Source organism: Hippocampus guttulatus, chromosome 6 (genome assembly GCF_054856545.1).
Source record: "Hippocampus guttulatus isolate MCC_2025c chromosome 6, RoL_Hgut_1.0, whole genome shotgun sequence".
Taxonomy (NCBI): domain Eukaryota; kingdom Metazoa; phylum Chordata; class Actinopteri; order Syngnathiformes; family Syngnathidae; genus Hippocampus; species Hippocampus guttulatus.
Window position 1 is genome coordinate 8,100,544 of NC_141266.1, and position 24,625 is coordinate 8,125,168.

General features: G+C 44.6%; 2 protein-coding genes across 8 annotated transcripts in view; one reads left to right on the forward strand and one right to left on the reverse strand.

Moving 5' to 3' along the window:
• Positions 1-16,013, forward strand: part of zfpm2a (zinc finger protein, FOG family member 2a) — a 114,437-nt gene extending 98,424 nt beyond the window's left edge. Inside the window, exons 6-8 of the mRNA XM_086114344.1 lie at positions 11,051-11,257; positions 11,892-12,119; positions 12,429-16,013. Coding sequence (XP_085970470.1) covers positions 11,051-11,257; positions 11,892-12,119; positions 12,429-14,974 — 2,981 coding nt within the window. The 3' untranslated portion in view covers positions 14,975-16,013. The remainder of the gene's footprint in view (positions 1-11,050; positions 11,258-11,891; positions 12,120-12,428) is intronic.
• LOC147203421 (uncharacterized) overlaps positions 15,199-24,625 on the reverse strand; it is a 33,820-nt gene continuing 24,393 nt past the window's right edge. For 6 of the 7 annotated variants that reach the window (XM_086114355.1, XM_086114354.1, XM_086114358.1 and 3 more), the window contains 4 exons: positions 20,947-21,082; positions 19,515-19,597; positions 19,338-19,434; positions 15,199-19,223 (listed from right to left, as the gene is read on the reverse strand). In XM_086114355.1, coding sequence (XP_085970481.1) covers positions 19,056-19,223; positions 19,338-19,434; positions 19,515-19,597; positions 20,947-21,082 — 484 coding nt within the window. In that variant the 3' untranslated portion in view covers positions 15,199-19,055. The remainder of the gene's footprint in view (positions 19,224-19,337; positions 19,435-19,514; positions 19,598-20,946; positions 21,083-24,625) is intronic. The other variant, XR_015101260.1, reaches the window with a different exon arrangement.

Genomic DNA, 24,625 nt, shown 5'->3' on the forward strand with positions numbered 1-24,625 from the left:
AGGTGTGACATTTGATAAGAAACTTCTGGATTAAATATGTTCTGCTAATGAGCAACCCAGCTACCCCATCAGGGCAAACTATTGGTGGGATTGTGTGCGAGCTGATAACATTCCACATGCAAACATCCAAATTCATTATTAATAAACAGCCGCAGTCTCTCTATCACACAGAGTGTGCGGATCCTTCAGTGAAGGGACGGGGAGGTTGCGTCTCATTAAGGGAGCCAAAGGAAAAGAAGGGGGAGCTCTGGGTGGGCTATGTACAAGCGCAAGGGTATCATCTGTTTTCATATTTAGCTGTTTGGGGCTTTTTTGGTGGGGGGGAGTGGAGACGATTTCAAAGGCTGTGTTAATGTTGCATTGACTGTTGGAACAAAAGGCTTGAACGTTTCGAGGGATCTGGCAGCAAGCTAGGGCGAACTCGGCAAATAGGGCGAGCGGGCGCATCAGTGGGAGCAGTAAACTAGGAAGTCCCTGGCCCCGATTTGACATTTAGAACGATTTGGAGAAGATTACAGCGCCGTTACTGCTGTAGCTGTTAATGTGGCTCTGTAATGAATGGCGGGGGGTGTATGACTGTCGTGTACGCCGTCGCCGGTTGCTTCAGACACACACTTTCAAAGAACAGGGACTCTTGGACGGTATCACGGTCATCGTCTCAGGCTGGAAGGCTCAGTGACAAGGAGCCGGGGGGGGACTCATGGAAAACTCCAGCGAGGGAAGCTTCCTCCATCTTGTCGGTCTAAACCAGCTTAGTTCAGCCAGCCAGCAAAGTGTCTCGGATTGACAGGCAGGCGCGTTGTTATTCGGACCAGTAACTGGAAGTCCATGTCTGCTGCATGCCTGGAAATAGTTTATATTCAAATATAAATTAGAAATGGAATGTGTTATTTCAAGCCTAGTAAATGGCTGTGCACTCTTTCAAGGTTCACACAAACCTTCTTCTAAAAGAAGAAAAAAAAGGGGGGGCAAAAACAGCTTTAGGAATTTTGCCACTGCTGTGTTTTGACAATTATTATTTTGTCCTGTCGGCTTTTTAGCAGAACACACGAAATGATACCTCGTGGCACCAATCCTACAGAGAAATGTAAACATATTTTTCGAAATCCTTGTTGTCTGCAGAAGTAAAAGCACAAGGTCATTTTAGCATGTGCAAATGAAGGTTGCAGGTGTTGCCCGTTCGTTTTAACATGCTTTATGATGTTAATTAGTCGTTAGCGTAATTTCCAGCGACCGACGTCAAGCGTGAGAAGTTCAGAGACCTGCCGTTAGCAGCGAGTCAAAGCGGCGGCACCGTTTCAAGAGCCCCCGCATCCCCCAAACAGGATGGCCGGTGATAACGAACAGGTGATGGGTCCTGATGCCTATGGCGGCGGGATATTGCAAAGACAATTGAATTCATAGCGAGGAATGTGTCTTCTGGACAGCATATCAAATGTTAAAACAACACACATTGCATGCAATTTGCTTATGCAGAGGGGTGATAAACGGTGGTTATTTAAAAGATAAACAAAGAGGGGATCTCGAGCAGTAAATTGTGCATGTGTGTTTATTCCCGATGAGTAACGCCAGAGGTTTATAGTCCCCGACACAGGCAGCAGTACTTTATGGCCTCTCTGTTTGTGTGATAGTAGTATTTATGATATTGGAATTTATGTCGCGCTGTACTCACACTGTCTGTGTCTCAGTCATGGTGTGTATTTAAATCTACTCGGGGAGATTTTGTATTTGTCTTGTGCGTGAGTTAAAGTCTCTGGGTAACGAGAGGTCAGCTTGACGATACAGCATTCCCTCTGAAGGAAATCCAGCCCGCTAAGGTTAAATACGACGTTCCGCGACTGAATGCCATTCATTTTGAAGACTTTCATCTCCCCGGCCAGCAATGGCTAATCGTCACCCGCTCACAATGACATTTCCAGTCCGCTTCACCCGACTCCAGACATATTTGCTCACCCGTGCCACTTGTGCCCTGTTAAGATTTAAACTGCAAACATAAAATGCAGACGATAACCTGCAGAAAGCTAGAGAGGGGCTTGCCTGCCAACGTTATTTTAAAGACCGGATCCGTGCGCTGCAGCACAGCAGTCGGGAGCGATTATCTACTGTGATCCTTCTCCGACGCCTCAAAGTCATTCATCTGCCGATCCTGTATGCCCCCCCTCCACACTCACACACACACAAACACACACCAAGCTGTATGCAAAAGCGGACCGCTAATCATGCCGACACCGTGTGTCAGTGCCGTGGATGAGCAAGGCCTAGAGATGAGAACGGCTCTGTAAACATGGGCAGGCAGCAGGGAGCTTCTCCCTTCCCTACATTGCTCAGAAAAAGCAAACGGGAAGATTTAGGGATTTTGCCACCGCCTAACTTTGTTGTATCAGCTCAGGGTCTTTTTCGGGGGTGCTGCGTATGAGATATTGTTCTTAGCTCGCCAAGTGCCTCCTGCCTGTTATAAGCTGTCTTTTGGCGATAGCATTACAGAACGCTGGAGATGAATGTCCCCCCCCCCCCCCCTGCTGTGAATTGATCACTTTACTGCATTGTGCGTCTCTCCTCCGTCCTCTGCCATTGACTTTAGTGACTACTGTCATTGACCACTGTATTCATAAACCTTTTTACCCCATTACTATTGATTTGGAACTATCGTGAGACTTGAATAAATCGACTGTGCATCAACAGTGCTCTTTCCATAAACAGGCTAATACTAATACAATTGGCTGTGGGATGTTTATTAACAACAGTCAGATGTGGGATTTTTTTCCCTTGCCGGGATTCTATTATGGAGCATGCTCCCGCCTCTTGTTTGGATACAGTCGTCATTTAAAGACCGATCTTAATTGACTTATTTTTTTCCGCGCGTCTGTCGGAGCTTGTGCATCCACCTCAATAAGAGCCTGCTTCCTCTATTGGGCCACACACAAAGTACCAAGTTCAATTTTACCATTCATAATGAATGCAGCCTCACCATTCAAATGCAGCCATAAGCACACAGCAGATAAGAATTTAATTAAATGTAGATTAAAACCAAACAGGAAAACACACTTGCTGATAATTTTTTATCACGTCCCCTGGTCATATTTTTTTTCTCCGTATACTTTCGACTGGTTCTTCCTTGGGCTACGTCTTTTCAGCTTGCCAAAAGTGGCGAAACACCTCGCGCATCTCACTGTGGCGCCGTGAGATTGTGTAAAATGCAAAACGAGGGGCGGTCACACGATTAATCAGAATCCTCGTGTCTGGGGAGGTTGGAGGCTGGCGGAGGATTGAGGGGAGGGGGGTGGAGGGGGTGTTCCGAGGTGCAAGGAATGAATTAGTTTCTTCATCCCAAATTTGCATCATATTCCAAAGGACAACCCCACTACTGTAGGCAACAGGAAACTGCAGCAACAATTAAATATGTTATACAATGCTGAAGAAATGTCACCTTCAGTGTGAAATTGTCCCTACTTGCTAAACACGATGTTACAATGAGCTCCTGGAAAGCATGTCTGAACACAGAAAGCCACTGCTCAGTGTGGTAAACATTCAGGCATCAGTTGTGTGGCAAACTCCACTGGTGACACTCCCGTGAGGCAACTAAATTAATTTTTGGGTTAATTTGAGGCCAATCAGTCGGCAATGGCTTTGTGGTACACTCGCCTGACTTGTGTGCGTGTAGCGTGGGATCAGTTCCCACTCAGTGACGTTGTGGATGTGGGTGTGAATAATCGTTGGTCTCTCAATGAAACCTACAACTGACAGGCGACCAGTTCAGGGTGTGGCCTGTTTTCGGCCTGAAGTCAGCTGGGAACTACACCATTATTTGTCTTCTTTTTAATGAATCTCTTTTTTGTAAGATGACTTCTATCTTTTTCCTTGATCGCTTATGCTATCATCTTCTTGATGTGAGCAGTTCGTGACGTGCTCCGAAAGGGGACTCGAAATGTGAAGCTATGGACTGGCGAGAACCGGGCATTTGCATTAATGATCCGGGGTTGCGAACAGAATGTTGGTGATGATGCATTACATTTGAACAGTGCCCGCCCGCGTGCTAGCTGCCCTGCTACCGCATCAGAGTTCCACTCTATTACCCTCACGCAGGCGTTTGGCCTTTTCTGCGGGGAAAAGAGCAATTTCCTGTCGCAGTCTGTTTGATCAAGTGCTAAACCCTTGTGATCAATAGAGAGACAGATGTCGGCTCCAGATGGCCGCGTGGTGATACCTGGGGCAGCGTAGGGGCTTGCCAGGACGACTGAATGGCAATGAGCTAGGGCAGCGAGTGTGCGCCCCGATGCAGCAACTATCGAGACACAATGCGATGGACGCAATTAGGCCTTTTTAGCCTCACATTATTTCCTTTCCTTCCAAAATGACAGAAAATCATAATGATCACACACTAAGCAAAATGTAGAAATACAGTGAGGGCAGAGACAGAGGGCATCGCAAAGTATTACACATGGCATGGTTTTTTAAAAGAGTAAATCAACATAAATGAACTGTTTGAAGAAGCGAATTCCACTCTTCACGACTAGAACAATAATGTTTGAATTCCAAAGTGGAGGACAGGTGCATCTCTGTGGCTCGGACGTTCTGGAGAGGAAGAAAAGAACTGCCAGCAGCAGAAGACCAAACGTAGACCTCTCCAAAGGGGAGAGACAAGGCAAGAGAGAGGCTCCCAGTTTTTAAACGGCGAGCATTTGCATTAGGCTGGCATCCACCATACACCCCCACACATACACCCTCCACCCCCAACACACACACTTGCACACACAGAATGGCCAGCCAGCCCATGTGGTGTAGGGCCGGAGCCATGTTGGAGAAGACACTGAGGCACGTGGCAGCGGCTTTGCTGCGCTCCCAGAATTTAAAAAAAAAAAGAAAAAGAAAGAAAAACCTCCCCAACCTGAACCATTCACATGCGTCCGCCGAGCTGTGATGGATAAGTGGGGGCGTCGCTGGGGTCCACAGCTGGAGGGAATGGAGGTGTCTGCATCGGTCGTCAATCAAATTGTGTCCTGTCAACAAGGGGTCTTTTGGTCCCATTAGTGTGGCCTGGTCTGGACAGGTTTGCGACGAGCCTGCCGCCGCAGCAGGGGCCGCGGTAAACACATGTCGACTCGCCACAACCAGGACATGAGCAGAACTACCCGCTGAGAGAGATACTTAATAGAGTCCTCAACGGGACGAACCTGTCCAAAAAAAGAAGAAAGCAGAGCAGAGTGTGCTGAAGGAGCCAGGCAGAGTTTTTGTCTCGGTGTGTGTGCGTGTGTGAATCTGTGTGTGTGTGTGTGAGAAAGAGACAGAGAGACGGAGAAAGAGAGAGAGAGAGAGACAGAGAGAGAGAGAGAGAGAGAGAGAGAGAGAGCGTGCAAATGAGAGGAAACCGCTTGCAGTGTAGGAATCTGGAACTGTCTGACTGACAACGCAGAATCCATTTGGACCCAAAGTTGAAATTGCCCTCTTTACTTTATCACGTGTGCAGCGAGAACAATTCATTTGCTTTGAAAAATAAAACAAGAAAATAATTGTCATAAATCCAGTGAGTACCGTCCTTAAAAGGTTTCCTCTTGAGATTGTCCTAAATTGACAATGCTTAAAGTGTGAAATATTCCTGTTTCAATTCAATGCGTAATTGCAAAAAGATGTTTTTATGTGGCATTATGAAAGTAGAAATTGGAGTTGTTTGCCCTCTAATAGAGCAAACTAGATTCTCATTCACGTCTATGATGTTCTCCTTCAGAATGATTACAAGACTATTAGCAAGAAAACATCGCCTGCCAGAATCATCGTCACTGTTCAGAAAATCTCCAGAGACGTGCCTGAGAAATGTGTTTAAATTTCAGTCTCAAATTTCATTTTAACATTTGCTGAATCATAACCCCGCTCAATTATCATATTTTAATACCTTAAACAATTATTAATAATTACTTGACAGACAATTTCCAGTAAAGTACAATGGGAATGACTTATGTGTCTCTACCGTGTGTGTGGATCTTCTCCCTCGGGGACTTTTTAATTTGCAGAATGTGGCCTGCATGTCATTCGCTCGAGGCCATCAGCTGTCAGTATGCCGACAAAAATACTTGATGCTGAAATGTGTCCGGTCGTGGCATTTGTGGAGGCATGGCAAGCTGCGTCCATAAATATATTTAACGATAAAAATACTGGGATGATTTTTGATATAAATACAGTTCCGATGACAAAAAGAACTTTACCTACAAGCAAAGATGTAAAAAGCACACACTGCTCTGTTGGCATGTGGGCTTCATCTCGCATCCACTCGCAGGAGCTTGAACATGAGAAGAGTGCCTCCTAGTGGCCGCAATAAACCTGAGAGGGACAAAGTGAAATCTGTCAGTGCCTTCAGTGAAACAGCTGCCAATTTGACTTGGGTGAATCGTCAATAACAGTGAGCTACTTTAAGCGCGTGAGTGGCATCCATGTCTTGCTCTTAAGCGGGCTCCCTTTCCTTTCCGCTTGCTCTGACTGTGACGATGGCGTGACAGACAATGGCGAGTCACCCGACTGTGCGCAACTGAGCCATCCACAAACAGTCCAAATATTTACCGGTATTCATGAGGAGGTTTTGTTTGGACTTTGTCAATGCAGCGTCTGCTGTCAGGTGCAGATGCAGATATTAGTCATCCGTCCATTAGTGATGAATCATCGGACTTTAACTTGACCTCCAATGAGTCCGGCTTTACTTAAAATGGGAAAAAAATCAAATAAACATGTGGCATCTAACAGCATGCAGCTACTTGATATTCGTAGGTGTGTGTGATGCTTGTTCCCATTTGACCAGGAGGAGTTGGAGCCGATTTCAAGACAAGAAGAGTAAGATCTTTTAATTACAGCCTAAGCTTAAGGCACCACTGGCTTCGTTTCACAATTAAGAGCAGCGGCTAGCGCACAGCCAATAGAGATAGATGGGCGCTGAACGCTGCTTTCGCCTGGATAGCCAACGCACACACACACACACACACACACGCACACAAAAAAAACCCAATCCTTATTAAGTTCAGCGTAGAAATCAACTTTTCTTCCTCTCGATAATTGAACAATTTGCTTCTCTCCAGAGTAGGAAATTATTTCGGAAATAATCCCATCCGGGGTCAAACTGTTGCCATCATAAACTTTGATTGAATGTGCTGTTTTAAGTATCATTTGAATATTCTAAAAGTAGGTCAACCAGGAATGCCAAGACAATAAAAACATCAGACGAGCAGGGTGCAATTTCATCAAAGTTGATTTGTGCCACAAATATGAGATGTGTCTTGTCATTTCTGGTTTTCTTGTCTCAAAAGGGCCCTTATGTTGAGGCCACTGTTGCAGAAAAGCAAAACGCGCATGGAGAGTTCCTTGCTGCTCGCTGAACTGAGGTCTTGTGCATATTTCTCCTTCGCAAACGTTGATCTCAATACAAATTGTGCAACCTGGGGTGTGTTCCAGTTTTTGTGAAGTGCAAGCCGCCCCCCCCCCCATTATAAATGACGCATGATGCATTCGTGGGCCTCCGTGACTTTTCCCATGAGCGCTATTGAACCCGTGCTGTCATATGTGCGACTGTACTCCAGATCCATAATGGCCTCTGCAATGTTAATGTGTTTGGACAGATGGAAGAGGCAAGTGCTGATGTGCTTAACTACGCATTTTACAGCGAAACTATTAAAAGAGTTGTGCTGTTTACACACCAACATTTGAATACCTGTCTTCAGGCCAGTTTAATTATCCGAGCCCTTCTGTTATTTCTGCCGCTTTGTTGTCTCGCAGCTTTGCACAAGGCACGAGATTTGTTTGCGACTTCATTAAGATATGGTGGCGCGGAGCTGTTTGCGGGGAGCAAAAAATAAAAACATCCGGCTCATGTATCTCACTTGGCCCTGCCTCCCCCATAGATACTGTACCACTATTCTATTCCATTGAAGCGTTTTCTTATAAAGTAATTTAACTTGAGGAAATTAAAACAAAATGCCCTGTGATGTCTGCACTTTGAAATCTCTCGTGGCTCGTGCCCCCGGTGAGTCATCCTGAGACGTTTGATTAGTTTGTAAGTACTTACGGAGGGGGGGGAGAAAGGGTTTGCATTGTAAATGTGTTTCATGAATTTCCCTCATATGCTCATCTTCAACCGTGTGTTCAAATAAAGCATTAATCAAAAGCAAAACGGCAAGAGGGCATTTCGCCAGCAGAGCTCGAGTCTCGGGGCCTCAGTGAGCTGCCGGATAGGGTATTGAGAGACTTTTCGGAAGCAGTGGTTTTTAATTATCTGGACCACGTACAGGATGCCGTTTTGATTGTTTTAATGAGGCAGCTGGCCTATTGTCTCTCCTTAATTCCTCCATTGTTTTTAGAATATGTCATAGTTCTTTATTCTTTTATCAGGTGCTCTGCAGGAGGATTTAGACAATAGCCTTCATTCCAACTGCATTGGCTACTGCACAAAGGCAGCTCGGTGCAGACAGTTAGCAGGCAAACAAGTGCAAATCACAAGCTGCACTTTTCCCAGCCTTTTCGCCCAGTTTCTTGACTCGCCGTTGGTCTTTCGCTCTCGCTCTTGACCTCACTCCTCGCGCATTCATTCGCGCAAATTACACTATTATCACGGCCGGCTCACCTGGTTTTGTGATTTAAATCGTCATCTTAGGAAACGAGCTGAGACGTAGCACATTAACAACAACATTGCACCTTGATTGAATGCTCTTCTTCAACTTCAGGTCTGATGCAGGCTGTGGGCAATCCTCTTTTTTTTTTAAAATCAATATAAATACCGTGCTCCAAATTATGTAGCATTTGGGGGTTTTTTCTTATCGCACCGATCTCCCACGACGGTGGACACCACTGCAAACTACAACGGCAAGAGGTATAATTTTAAAATGTTGAACAAAATTAGATTTTTGAATTTTTTTTTTTTTTAAATTCCATCACTTTTGTGATGGATCTCAAACTGGAAGCAAGTGTAGCTACACTACATGCTGTAGCTCTGATTATAGCTAGTTATGTCTCCCCCTAAACCCTTAATCCAGCAGTTCCAACGCATATTTCAGATTGCAAATGACCAAAACCAGCAGAATGCTGCTTTAGTGTTTTGTTTCGCTGAGAAAAAAAAAAAGTGGTACATCCAGTTCTGACACTCATTTCCAGCATTTGGGCACACAACAGATGGATCTGTCGCACCCTTGGCTGAAGGGATGCAATCTGACTGCATATTCTGCTGTCAAAAGCAGTAAAACATTTCGACACACTGCGCATAATCTGCCTCCTTTCAACTGAGGAGAGTCTACAGTGTCTTTGATAGCCATTGATCCCGAAACCCTGATTTGTATCTCAGCGTGCGGGACCTGGTTCATAATTCTCTTTGTATGGTGCGAGCGTGTGCTAACTAAAGAGATCCATACAGAGGAGAGAAACTTTTGTGGCTATGGCTGTGATATATTCCCCTTCATTGTCAGTCGCCGTTTGTATCTACCTTGATTGTAACTTGGGCAGACAGTAGAGAGGAGTTTTGTTATTTTAATTAGGAGATAAAAATTCAAAGGGCCTCTCCAGGCAGTGTGCGCTATGACAGAATCAAAACCAAGAAGTGGAGCGCCCTGAAGTGCGCGTCTCATCACAGTCGATTGGCCGACTGATAGGCATTGCTATTTAAACGTGTGACGTGCGCACACACTCAAAGGGAGTAAGCCTGCACACATGGGTGGCATATTTTAATACCATCTCATTGCTTTGACACATTTGTGACGGTCTAATTTTCAATGCTGCAGATAGGAAGTGCTTAAATCAAGACAGCGATGCGACACCTCCAATTTTGCATCAAAATAATAATGGGGCCCAGACCTTCTTGAAAGATAGAATGATTTATCGATATGGCACAATGCTGTAAACTCCATTTGCGTTCCGTTTCCACGGTGTTGCGCCACGTCTTCTAAATCCACCTGGATGAAGTGAATTGTGCTCATTGAGAGCACCTTCATGCTGTCTACGGGCGGTTTTAAACCGAGCATCTTATAGGGTTTATGTAAACATGAGTAATCAGTGTTACACATGTGTGAGGGCTTTCTCAGCGACCCCCCCCCCCCCCACCTCCCCTCCCACCACCCCACCCGCCTTCACGCCTCTCCTCAGGACTCTCTTTATTCCACATCGGCTAGGGCTCAAATCACGTCCCCTCTCAGCCTGACACTGCGATGGTATGTTTGCACATCTTTGAAAGCTAACAGCGCGCTTTAATTAATTGTCCAGCTTCCCACAGAAACAATGTCCTAATTCTGCCATTTAGCGGGAGCGTATCATAGTTTGTTGTTATCTCTCCAGCCAGATTTCTGTAAATAGTCACATTAAAAACTTTAATCTCTTCAATAGAAAATGGAGTGCAGCTGAAAGCCTGTCATGTGTAGAGATAAATATTATCTAAGCTAAAGCATTCCCTCTCTTCTTCTACCTCCCCTCATTCGCCCCCAGCCCCCTCCTCCTTTGACACTTCATAAATAAAAAAATTAAAATGAATCCCTACTTCCGAAACACAATCCAAAATGGAGGACCTATTTCACTGCTCTATGTGAAAAGAACCCATTTGGTTGATTTTGCGACACCCTTGTGAGGAGCTGTGATTTTGTTTTTTTTCAAAATTCTGATTTATAGCTTAGTTCTAGGTAAACGTTTTGATTCTGATGGTGTATTGATATTGTGAAATGGATAGTTTGGCTGAGAAAAATACCCTTTTACTACATTGTGGCTTGACAGCTTTGAAAGACATAAGGTAGAAATGGCAAAAATAACATTGACATTAGCTTACGTTGTTGCTGTGTGTGTTAGCTCTCTCTTGATGCTGCAGAATTGTCCAGTCTCTGATTTGCTGAGTGCTGGCACTTTGTTTCTGAGATGAGACGTTCGTCCCGTCCATACTCGCCATTTAGTATCTTTTTTTTTATTCTACTCACGCACACACACACACAAAAAAAACCCAAACATTGCATAATTGCCCTGACCTTTAAGCTCGGATTTACTCGCCGTGCATGGAATCAAGCTTCTCACCAAGCAAGCACTTCAACATCCTGCCTGTTTTGTCCAGGTGGCCAACTGTGGTGCACCACCACCAAGAACATGATGGAAGGCGAAGAGCTGGTGGCGTTTGCAGTTGACTTTGACTCACGTCTGCAGGCAGTCAACCACATGTCTTTGAGCGAGGGCATGTACCCGGCCAGGCTGCTGGACAGCATCCAGCTCTTGCCGCAGCAGGCTGCAATGGCTTCCATCCTACCCACTGCAATTGTCAACAGTAAGTGGCTGCGCACCATCATTCACGTTCACTGCGCTGTGATGAGATGCGCTTTTATTTCGACACGCACAGAAACGTGTGCTCTTCTTCTGGCACGCACACACACACACACACACACACACACACACACACACACACACACACACACACACACACACACACACATAGCTTGCCCATGGTCACCTGCTTAACAAGGGGCGTCGTCTCCACAACGCGTAGATTAACCCAGATGAGTCTCTGCATTGGCGATAAGAAGCAACGACCTTGAAGTTTTGGGTTCACATAAACATGGAGAGGATCGGACTAACGTGTTAATTGCAAACTACAGGCCTTATGCAAATGGTGTGTTTGTTTACTTAGCAAGGGCTATCTGGGTTCAGCTCAACGGGGAGGTAAGCAGATGGTCCAGTGTTCTTGTTTGCCCTTGAGAAAGGGCACAAACCCAGTGGTAGCAGTGCAGCAATATGCGGCAGCGAGAAATTGGAAGGAAACACTTTGGGACGTCGGCTTTGGGAAGCAGCACTGTCGATAATGGAAAGCGTCATGCAGGCCACGGGACAGTGCAGTGTTTTTCTTTATCTTGTCCCTGTACCCTTTTAAAATCTTTACGAGCTTGCTGTTTGTGTCCCTCCAGAGGACATCTTCCCCTGCAAAGCTTGTGGGATCTGGTTTCGCAGTGAGAGGAATCTACAGGCCCATCTGATGTACTACTGCAGCGGGCGGCAAAGGGAACCTGAGACGGTTGTTGAAGACAATGACAATGGAGCCCACCAGACGTCCAGTGTGTGCCCCTTCCCACAATGCAGCAAGACCTTTTCAGGGGCCAGGGCCCTGGAGATGCACCTGACCGCCTCACACAGTGGTGAGTCACAGCAACAATGACAGACGATGCATTTGGATTCACTTTTCATTTTTAGCCCTTTTGTTTGAAGAATGCGCAATTTCAATCCAGAAAGCGACAGGATTTTGGATTTAGAGCATATCCTTCTCCTCATGTCAGCTAGCATCACTGACAATATATCCTTCAGCAAATTTAAAAAAAAAATAAATTACTCAAGTGCATGGGGATCTCTCTGGCATAATGCATGAGTGTTTGATGGTTTGTACCGTTAACTCTACCGGGGAACCGGGAGACGAGATTCTGAGGTTGTCCTTTTTATCTCGTTCACAGGTGTCAAAATGGAAGAGAGCCTCCCTCCTGGCACCAGCTTGAAATGCACAATCTGTAACTACACGGCAGATTCTCTTATTACATTCCAGCATCACATCATGTCTCACCTGTCACAGGCGGCCTTCAGATGCAATCACTGCCATATCAGCTTTCAGAGCCACAGGGAACTCTTACAGCATCAGGACTTACATGGCCATGGCAACAAACTTCACAGGGAAGGCGACGCCACCGAGCATTCCCCCAGGGGGGCTGAGGAAAGCCTCCAGCAGCAACAGCAGCAGCAGGCCTGCACCGAGCTGGCCAGCAGGAAGGATGCTCTGCTGGGAAGCCCCAAGGGGGCCCTCAACAAGGAGACCGGCACAGACGGAGAGCCCGACAAGGCTGAAAAGAAGCCCACGCCGTCCGCTCAGAAGGGAGATGCCCACCCGGGCAGCAAAGCGAGCTTCTCGTACACTCGGATCAAATCTGAGCCCTCCAGCCCCCGTCTGGCCTCTTCCCCCGTGCAGCACAACATGCCCACGTTTCCCATGGGCCCCTTCTTGTCTCAGTTCGCTTTTTCCCAAGACATTTCAGTGGTCCCCCAGGCTTCCGAGATTCTAGCTAAAATGTCCGAGCTCGTTCACAGGAGACTGCGTCACGGAGGGAACAGCTACCCGCCGGTCATCTACAGCCCTCTTATGCCCAAAGGAGCCACCTGTTTCGAATGCAATATCACCTTCAGCAACCTGGACAACTATTTGGTCCACAAAAAGCACTACTGCAACAGCCGCTGGCAACACCTGGCAAAGTCACCCGACTTCTCCGCCCTTTCCGACAAGGTCCCCGAGTCAGTGAGCCCTAACAGCGGCCACACATCTGTTAGCATGCTGAGCGGCTGCCACCCCGCTGAAGGCGACAGTCACCTCATGCAGTCGGCCTGCCTGAACTCCAGTGTGTTGGACCTGATCAATGCTGGCGCCAAAGGGCCTGACAAGGAGCTATCGGGGCAGGTGAAGAAGGTCTCGACGCCGACCGGCGTTGAGGATAGGCTGAACGGCAAACAGATCGAGGGGAAAAGCCCCGGTGCCGGCGGTCTCGTCGAGAGCGACAACGACCCGAGCAAGACCACGTGCGAAGCCTGTAACATCACCTTCAGCCGCCACGAGACCTACATGGTGCACAAGCAGTACTACTGCGCCACTCGTCACGATCCGCCCATGAAGCGCATGTCCGCCAACAAGGTGCCCTCCATGCAGAGGAACATGAGAACTCGTAAGCGAAGAAAGATGTACGAGTTGTGTCTCCCGGATCCGGACCATCAAAGGCCCCCAATGGGACAGCCGGGTTTCCTCGGCATCCATCCTATGAATCCTTGTACGTCCCAAGAAGCCGCGGACGGCCTAGGCGACCGTTTCCACCCCCGCTGCGACATCTTTCCAGGTATGGTCCCGAAACACCTGGAGGCCTCTCTGACTGTCACTAAACCTATTTTGACTCCCAAATGCAGCCCAGCGGAGCCCCAAGAGTTGGATGCCCCAATTGATCTCAGCAAAAAGTGTTCCCTCCTCTCTGACAAGACGTGTAGCTCTCCAAAAAGACTGTTGGACTACCACGAATGTGCAGTTTGCAAAATAAGTTTTAATAAAGTGGAGAACTACTTGGCACACAAACAGAACTTTTGCCCGGCTACGGCTGCCGCGACCGCTCAAAAGTCCCAACAGTCGCACCAACAGCCGCAGCATAACGAGACGGGCAGCCTGGACACGACCATGTTCGCAGATGTGAAGAGCGAAGGCAACAACAACAACAACAACACGGGCGAGACCTACGATAAGAGCCCGAGCAAATGTGAAAAAAACGGCAAGGTGATGGTGCAGAACGGCGGCCTGTTCCCACCTCACCTGGGACCCGTGCCAGGTCTCAAGCCTTTTGCTGAAGCCCAGCTCATGCCATCGAAAGATGAAAACAAGAACATGTATCTGCCCCATTGCCTTTATCCCGGAGCAATAAAGAAGATGAAAGGTTCTGAGCAAATATCACCGTATTTTGGGATCAAGCCCACCGACTATGTGAGCGGAGGACCCGCGATGCAGGGAGAGGCCAGTGAACAGGAGCAGGGTGTTAATGGGGCAGGAAGCGGAGGTGAGGCGGGAGCAGCGAGGGAAGCGACCCAACAGCCCGCTGCTAATGGCTGCCCTCATCCTGGCAAGGAGCCTCTCCCCCTGCTGCCCAAAAACCGAGGCATGGTCATTGTCAACGGGGGACATAAGCCGGAAGAACGTTCGGGCGCGGCGCCGCAACAGGAGAACCAGCCCCAGCCAGATGGCCAAGCAAGTAATCCCTCCCCAACGTGGGCCGGGGAGAACCCAGCAGACTCCAACGAGAACATGTCACCTTCCTCCAAGTCCCCAAACGAGGATGCGGCACCCCCGGCCAACAAAGGGATGAACGGTTCCGGAAGTAGCAAGTACTGTCGCCTCTGCGATATCCAGTTCAACAACCTGTCAAACTTTATTACCCATAAGAAGTTTTACTGCTCATCACATGCTGCGGAGCATGTGAAATGAGAAGACAGATTCTTCAACCCAAAACCGCTTTCCCAATCCCCATCGCATTTGCCCTTGTTTCGGACTTTTGTTTTGGTACACTGTTTGCGTCTGGAATCGTGCATCACGCAGTGCTAAGAACTGCTCGTGGACAATCAAGAGAGGCTCCTGCTGTCCTTTTATGATGTAAACATGCAAAAACCTAGAAGGAAAACGAGAAGAAAACGAATCAAGAATTCTATCGGTGCCACTTTCACATTAATTTATTTCACAATCAGTATTAATGGGTCGTGATTTTAATTTAACTTCAAATGAAATTTCTATCAGAGTTGTTTGTAATGTTATTGTATAGTCATTCTTGTGTAGCACACACATTGTTTACATTGTAAGGTAGGCTCAATGAAACAATAGACAATACAAAAATGAGATGCATTTTAGACACAAAACTAGCTACTGAGGCACTTGTGTATTCTTATTTGCTGTAGCAACTTCAGTATATGCCCCAAATGTAGATTGCAGACTGCGACTGACCAAGTGTTCACCACTTGGCGGTGACCAACAGGCACAACGATGCGTTTCACATTTTGGCATATACCCGCGGCTTTGCATTCCTATGTGGATTTTTGTCTGTCTTTTTTTTCTTCAAGCCAGATGTGGACGTTTTCATAAGGATGGCAGCGTTCTTGTATAGTACTTGTATTTCCGTTGAATGATACACTTTGGTCTCCCTTTTTGAAAATTTGCTCTCAATGCAATACTTTGTAAATGAGGGAAACGTTACTAAAAGCAGTATTATGAAATGGGGACTGTGCATATAATTATTTGTAACCCCTCTGCGGGGTAAAAAAAAAAAAAAAAGAATTATGTTTATTGCTAACAAACAACATGGGTGGGAGGTCAGTGGAAATACTGATTATCATTCCAGTGTCCTGATAATGGGAGAACATGTTTCTTAAAATGTTGTTGCTATGCATGTATATGGATGGAATTAAATTCCAAATCTGTTGGAAATTTTTATTTTGATGTGGTGTCATAATTAAACTTAAATCCTCAGGATGAACTACTGATGTCGACTTTTCATTTTACCCTCAGCTTTTGTTTGCAAGGACTCCATTTATAGCTTAAATTGCATCCAAAATCATTGCAGTATAGAAATGTGTAATATTTACTCTCAAATTAGTGAATTCAATGATCCATTTCGGAAGTCTATGCCTGGCTGTCATCTGACTCAAACCTAATGAAATGACAGATGGCAGAAAATAATGCAAACGATGAGAGGAATTCAGTGTAGTAATTCAGTAGATAAAAAGTCTGTACACTCCTGTTCAAATGCCAAGTTTTTGTGGCATCATAAAATTGTTTTTTTTTGTTTTGGAGCATCAAGTTTAAAACAGAATGACCCATTTTAAAATAAAGTAACAATTGATATTTAAAAGAACCGTGCTTAAGTTCAAGGAACTTATACATATCCTACCCCTCACTGACCAAATTAAAAACAATGCTGTTTTGCAGATACACCAAGAATAAAAACAAAATATTTTTTCACCATAAAAGTGATCGATAACATGTACAACTCAATGATTTTTTTTTTTACATGGACAAGTAAAACAAAATAACTGACCAAGTGGCTGCATAAGTGCGCTCACCCTCTTCGAACTGGGAATGTGGCTGTGTTCAGATTGAGGCTAACCAAATAGATGTACAGTCAAACTCGTGTCAAATGGGAGTCAGCCAACACCTGCCTCCATTTAGAGGGCATCTGATGAACCCCAAACTAGGTTCACTTCTTCTAGTAGGCTTTCCTTTACATTGATTACCTTTTTAGCAGAAGCCAAACGGTTTTGTGCAAGCACTGGCTGGGATTTGGACCTGCTCTGCCTTATAATTCCGTCTACCTCAGGTGCTAATTACGTCGATCGCGATCGACAGGTACCTCGTGGACTGGTCCAAAGTCGATCGCGAGGGGTGTTTATTAAAAAAAAAAAAAAAAAACGAAGAAACATTTTTTGTGTCTCTGTGCACGTTAGTAATAGATAGTTTGTGTTAATAGACACTGCACCCTATCCATCTTATTAATCTCACTTTCACAAAAAGTATGTAAAAAATAAAAGAAAGCAGGTCACCTTTAATTTACGGTGGCGGGTGCCCTACTTCACCGGAAGTTAGCGCTCAGCAGTTTGCAATTGAAGTTTGCGATTAGAGCTGTTGCGATGTGGCTTTTATTATTAATATTATTATTATTATCACTCGACGTTCATTTCGTGTACAATTCACCGATGGCACTCGCAAAGAATGTCAATCTGAGAAGCATTTTAAAAGGGTACCCGTGAGCTACGATAGTGAACAGGCTGCAAAAGTGGTCGCATGCCTCCGCATCAGGTCTCCCATTAAGGTAGGCAGTGATTTCCTTTTAACAAACTCATCAACTCATGTGTCTACTTTATTTTATGTTTCGTTCATCTTGGGGCCCGTTATGGTTGTTGCTCATCATGGCATGTGTGTGTGTGTGTTAGTGCGTGCTAGTGCGCGCGTAACGGGTTGATCGAAAAGTAGATCTTAGGTCCAAAATGTTTGGGCACCACTGCTCTACTTTGACTAAGTCCGCAAGCAGGTGCTTGCAAAGCACAGTCGAAACGCCCGTTTTTTATTTTTTTTTGTCGACCAAAGGGTGGGTGGGGAAGACCCTTCAACATGCAATGTCGTTTTTCCTGTGGCAGCGTGCACCCCTCTCAGGTATACCCACAGCTTTGGTTTGGGCACGCTGATAGTTGAGCTAAAAGTCTGGGTCACCAATTCAGCGCAAAAACATTCTAGAAAGCGGGTTGAGTGAGGTTTTCGTTCCAACCACACACTTCAAGCTGGCACATGACTTGAAATATTTACACATGCCTTGAAATATTTTCATTAACAGGTGGGAAAGGTGTGTGGACTGGATAGACCTTTCTTGAAGTATATGGCCCCTCTATCATTGCAGATTCAATGTGCAGATTATTGATCGGCAAACCCCATGCACCAAATTACATTTACTGTATGTCTATAGTGGGATGTTGGAGGGTGGGGGGTGGGGCGCTGTGGATGTCTCCCCGTTGGCCCCCGTCCTCTGCACGCCCCTGGCCGCAGGTCCAACTGAAGAAATCGGTCCCAAACATAATGATGCCACCACATTTCGCTGTAGATATGAACAGTGCTTTGAAAGTATGGAAGCACAGTTCAACCTTGGTTTCAATGGCCCATGAGACATTTTTCTAACATGCTTCTTTGGGAGATTTCTGTTTTTTTGTTTTTAGGTAAGATAAGGTTTTCATATTGCCACACCCCTTACCCCTTGGCTCCGAACAAGAATGATGATTGTTGTCATGGGTACTAAACAGCCAGCACTTCCTGCTGCATACATTTTACTGACACTGTTCATAGCGCCATATTTTCTCCTCTTGATCATGACTGTCTTGTGTGTTCCACTGTATATTTAATGCCTGAGACATTCTTTCATACCCTTCTGCTGACTGAAAAATGAGATCCCCTGATGCTGTGGAAGCTCTCCGTGGACCATATCTAGTGTTGTAAGATGTGACTGTCAGGAAAAGCCAACAAAAAAAAAATCTTAGCCCATTCAGGGGTTACAGCAGCAGGTGTGTGCTGACTGCCATTTAACATGAGTTGGAATGTATTTGGTTGATTTGGAACACAACCACACCCTCAGTGAGAAGAGGCTCTCAGTTGTTGAATTCACTTTCCCTCATGAAAAGATTTTGTTCTTCCCATTGAGTTGTGCAGGTTGTAGATCGAAAAAGTTTCTGCATCTTTCGATTGGTCAATTCGGTGGAGAAGCTGGAATAACAAAAATATGTTCAGAGTTCAAATATTTCATTCAGCTTGTAGAGCCTCCAATTATTTATCCTCAACTGAAGCTTGCAATGCAGCAAAAAATTGTTGTGTGGGGGAGGGGGGGGGAGAATAAAATTGATTACATGACAAACCTCACTGGTTTTGTCAATGATCTTGAGGCAAAAGATATCTTGAATGTTAATTATACAACATCATACATGTGGTTCTGCCCAAGTCTGTTTTTTTTTTTTGTTTTTTTTTAAATCTTGGCCATGGGTCAGTGGCTTTGCTGTTTGGCTTGTCGCTGGCTGACTAGCTTCCTGAGGTAGTGGCTGATGGCAGATGGCTTCTTGTAGATCATTCGACGGTCTACTCCTTTTATGTGAATGTGATCGACGGATGGGTAGGACTCCTCCAGAAACTTCTTTTGAAGCCTGGATACCATCTGGTACAGGAAAAAGACCATTCATCACAGGTTTTACATGATTGTCCAGACGTTAATCTCAGCATACAATATTCGATTTAAGGCAACAGAGAAAATCCCCGTAAACAGACTCACTTGATTTAGGTGATTTGGGATTTGTTGGTCAAAGGAATCCCCAGTGATCACGCTTACAGAGGTCCTGCTCGACAGAGGCTTATATCGCATAATGTCCCTTTAAAAACCAAACACAAAGGATGTTTATTTATTTTTTTTTTTTACTCACTTCACCTCCCCTTGACAAAATAAGTTTACCTTACTTGAGCTGCACTTTCATTCATAAAGTAATATTCATCCACAGCACTGCTCTGATGGGCAGGGTTGCTTAAAAGGTATTTCTAGTGAAGACAGAAAAGAAACATCATCGGTATAAAGTAAGCGAACATGGCACATGTTTTAAGTGGTAAATTACTGAGCCTATCTATCAAATATGAACGACATGCTCGACTGAGTTTGGCCAGCTCGTGTGCGCATTATAACCTTCACTGGCGTGTCCGCAAAACCCTTTTCTTCGTCCTTGGAATAATTCAAGCACAATGATGTCCTTATCTCCTTGGCAACATTCTGTAATACTTGAAAAGCTCAAGGAGGTCCCGCATCGCAACTGCCATCAAATTGTGGGTGGGAGGCTGGCGGCGGGGAACAAGGAGATGAAACCAACTGCTCATTTTCACCCACCAGAAACACGTCACCGCATCATCAAGACAGTGGATGAAAATGCTGATCGTGTGGCACGGATGTTTGAATGTGACCGATGGCACACACAAGTTGCCATAATAAAAGAAAAACGGGGACAACTGTTCCTGTCGAATAGGCAGTAATGGAAGAGAAGTATTGAAAGCATCCCTTGTGAAAAAGACACATGGAGGTTTTGATTTTAAAAAGTTGCATTTGTTGTGGTGTCATTATTTTGTAGATATGCCATATTGCAGGTGGAATTAATGTTGTGGCCGGTGAGCGTATAGCCCGGCTCCGCACAACATCGGGTAGATGAAAAGGGAGAGGATCTCAGTCCGCGGATTGTGCAACACCAGAAAGCACTGCCTTTAGGACCTGATTAATGCGGAAATGTCACTGCTTTTGTTTTCCAAGCGCGGCGGCTCTGACGGCGAACCTTCCCATGCCTAAAAGCTCATTTAAGACGGGGTTTGATATGAACTGCCGCTGCCTTACTAACTGTACAAACAACGTCTGACTTGAAAACAAGAATATATCAGGAGACATTTGTGGCTAGTGGAGTCTCCAGGAACATGTTCAATTCTCAGGCTTTTAAAAATGACATCTGGTATTGTCGCCGTTCCAAATTCACATTTGCTGCACGCTTGGAAACAAAAGGCCCCAAACCAAGTGCTGAGGCCAAGCGACGATCAGTCTTGCAAACAGCCCCACCCTGTGGCAGAATGGGAGCACTGAATACATTGCTCGCAAACACCTGCATGTCCTCCACTGGGCGAAAAAGACATAAAAAAATACAAATAAAATCGACGCAGAGCCGACATGGTTCTGTGTCACACTCATAGCAACATTTGTGGCATTCAGTTTCCTGCGCATTTCCAAAACACCTCGTAATCTATTTTTCCAGCCTTTTCTTCCTGAATTGGAATAATCAATATCAGGTCCTGTAGGGAATGCTCTTACGTGGCTTGTGTTGTTGTAGTGTGTGTTCAAGAGTGCGCATTTGCCTGACCTGCCTCTGGATGATCTCCTCAGAGACATTTTCTTTGATAGTTGGTTCAATGGCTCCCAGGATAATCAGCAAGCGGCTCAGCCCGGAAGCTGCTGAAAACTGCTTGGCTTGAAGGGATGGCAGCAGCTTACCATACCTGAAGGGAAAAAAGAAAATACCTCGAAATCTTGAAATGTTTGCATAAGCTCCCAAAAAGCTCAGTAATTGAACACGTTTTTGGCCAAACGTTTTGTTTGTTTGGTTGTTGTTGTTTTTTTTGGTTTTTTTTGCATTGTGCTAAAGCAAAAAAGAAATAATCATATTTTTTTTTCTTATCTGCTGTATATGGAGAAAATGGAACAGTTTACTGGTAAATATATATAATTGTAATTAGGCCAAACAAAAAAGATAGTGTGTTTCAGGTAACATGAAATTTAAGCATAGGGTCGGTAGGTAGGACGAAGTTGTTGTTTCTTTTTAAAAATCTTTTTATTTTTTTTCATCAAAAATTTAAACAAAATAAACTTAAAACATTCTGACTGTTTCAGAACTCAAAACCTGTCAAGTTACACATTGTAGACCCACTTACCTTGGAGTTTTCTTCTGAAATTCTTTGTTTTTCTCCTTTTCTGAACGTGCTGCTTTCATCATGACATCGAATACGTCTACACTTTCTGTTTTTGCCACTGTTTCTTGTGTTTTTTTCTATACATCTAAATTGAATCGATCTTAGGTCAAGTAAAGTATTTAAAACTTGAAACACTGACATATCCATATCATCAATGTCATAGAATTCACCGTTGGCACATTGACACTGTGCTATTTTCACGTGGTTTATACTCGGCCCGTGGTGTTCATCAAATCGTTCGCTGAATTTTTTCGATACATCAATGGATGCTATTTTCTTAACATTACGATGCGAGCATGCGACTGTAACACAGAAAACGCGGTTTAAACTGTCGTCGGAGATCGCGGCCGCCGCCATGATTCAATGTTGTTGACAGACGACGGGGCAAACGACGCACGCGCTCAACGTGAATATCGCGAGAGTTTGCACCGATATAAACCCTCTACACAAAAATGTAGAGGGTTGTTTGGGAAAAAAACAAAACTTTACGGTCGGCATTTTTGACGTAGAAATTCGCGGTCGGTCGCGTTACCGGAAACACACAATTTGTTTTTCTCCGCCTTATTGCATTTAGCATCATGGGGATGGAAGAAGCTCATCTGAGGAAGAGGATGAGCGAGTTCGGTTTAAGTCCCGCCATGTACAAAAAGGCCAAAACAACTTTTCAGTGAAATGCGAGTCTGCTTGCTGGCTACTATCGAGGTGTCCGTCAAGTCAAGTACAATATTATTGTCAAATGTGCTGCATGTGCAACATACAGCACAGATGAAATGTCTTCCCTCTCAAGACAACCTAAAACAAGAGGAGCCGCTGCGGGTGTCCGCGCCGCCATCAATGAAAAGTTAACATAAAATGACAAAATAATGCAAGACAACACATTTGACACAGACAATCGTGCAATCTTAACCACCTTCCTGCATATACTTTGTTGTTTGAAGCAGTTACAGATGAAGGAGCGAATCCATGAGTAAGGCATCATCCCCAAACTCCCCAGTTCAAGTCCCGCAGCACTGTTTGAGGCCCTCTTTCACTCGGAATCTGTCGTTACATGCCTGCATGGGTGCAATTTGGTTCTCCGCATGGTCTGCGACAGAAAATACTTAGTCGTGCGTCAGTTCAATTCCTCCTGGAGGAATCATAACATGTATCATGACTTAAGACAGGGGTGCCCATTACATCAATCGCGATCGACCAGTAGCTCGCCTAAGTCGATTGTGAGGGGTGTAGAGAAAAAAAAAAAAACGAACAAACATTAGTGTGTCTATGTGCATGTTAGTCATATACTTTTTGTGTTAATGCATACTGCATCCGATTAGTCTCACTTTCACAAAAACGATTTTAAAAAAACCCAAATAATTAAATAAAACAGGCCACCTTTAACCTACGGTGACGTGATTTGCTTCAGCGGAAGTTGTTAGCACTCAGCAGTCTGCCATGGCAGCTTGCGATCAGAGCTGTTGCGATATAGCTTTTATTATTATTATTATTATTATTATTATCAGTCCAAGTTCGTTTCATGTACAATTCACCGATGGCACTCGCAAAGACTGGCAAACTGGACAGCCGAAAGAATAATTTTAAAACGTTACGCGTGAGCTACGATAGCTAACGGGCTGCAAAAGTACGTCTCGTGCATCCGCGTCAGGTCTCCCACTCAGGTAGGCAGGAAATCCTTCTCACAAACTCTTGTGTCTACCTTATTTTCCTGTTTCGTTCATCTTAGGGGCCGTTATGGGTGTTGCTCATCATGGCACGCGTGTTGAAATCATATTCCTGTTACTGCACCTTGTTCAAAATGGTACGACAATCAATGTTTTGTGTGTGTGTGTGTGTGTGTGTGTGTGTGTGTGTGTGTGTGTGTGTTGCTCCTCGATAGAAATGGTACACTTGATTGAATGTTGTTGTTTATGCTCACGTGTGTCTAATCATTGACCACAATCGAATTCAATGACAAAGAAAATGTTTATCAAGTCAAATATTTGGATCTTATTAAAATGAGATGAATGAACTGCAAAGTAACTAATTCATCCAATGAATGTTTCAAGTAGTCTCACCCCTAGTAAATACATCACTGCAGTCACTTTAAGTACATTTCTTGCATGCATGAAAATTCACTTTGGTTATTTGGAGGGCTGCAATGATTATTTTAATAATTGATGAAACTGTAGATTTTGTTATTGATTAATTGATGGGGGGATTATTTTCAATTCCACCCCATACTTTACTGTGCAATACTGCTCGATGTGCAATACTATTTTGTTGCTGGAACCACTACCTCAAGACTTCAAGTGCTAAGCTTACAGCCCCACTCTCTTCCCATGTTTTTCCTTTGCTCTGACTGTCTCTATAATAAGTCGCTCTCGCACAACTCTAATTGCCCCACGGGGATAAATGTAGTTTTCTGAATGTGAACCCTTTTAATCAAAAACATGACATTATTTCAATTTGACAGTGCAGAATGCACAAATGAATGATCCGGTTACTAGTTTGGTTCGTAGCATGTTATAAACAATATATTGATCATTGCATTCTGAAGTAAAAGTTTTTTTTTCTTAAATTTAACACAAAGATCTGCTTTCATGGAGCACTCCAGACATTGGATAATATTTGTTTTTGAGAATTATTCCGACCGTTTGAACAATTTTAAATTTTCAAAAAAAGGTACTAAACAACTCCAATTATTTGACATAATTGATTTAACTTCCTAATCCATGAGTTGACGATTAATTTTTGCACCTCTAGAATTTGGTTGTTTGTGGACTGTTATCTTTTTTTTGTCCTCAAAGTATTTGTGATTTTTTTTCTTTTTTGTTGTTTATTCAGAATTGTTTCAAGACATCATTACAAATCCACATTTCAATTTAAGAATTCACATAGGAATTAACGTATTCCTACTTCCCATATCTTACTGTGTGCGTGCGTGCGTGTTGATGCGGGGCAATGATTGAAACCGTTTTTTTGCCCCCGATCGGTCAGTTAAAATCAATCAGGTTGAAGAAGATTGCATGAGTCGTGATGGTTTAGTCTGTTGAGTTTCTTGAAGTGTCACTCCAAAGAAGAATTGTAAAAACA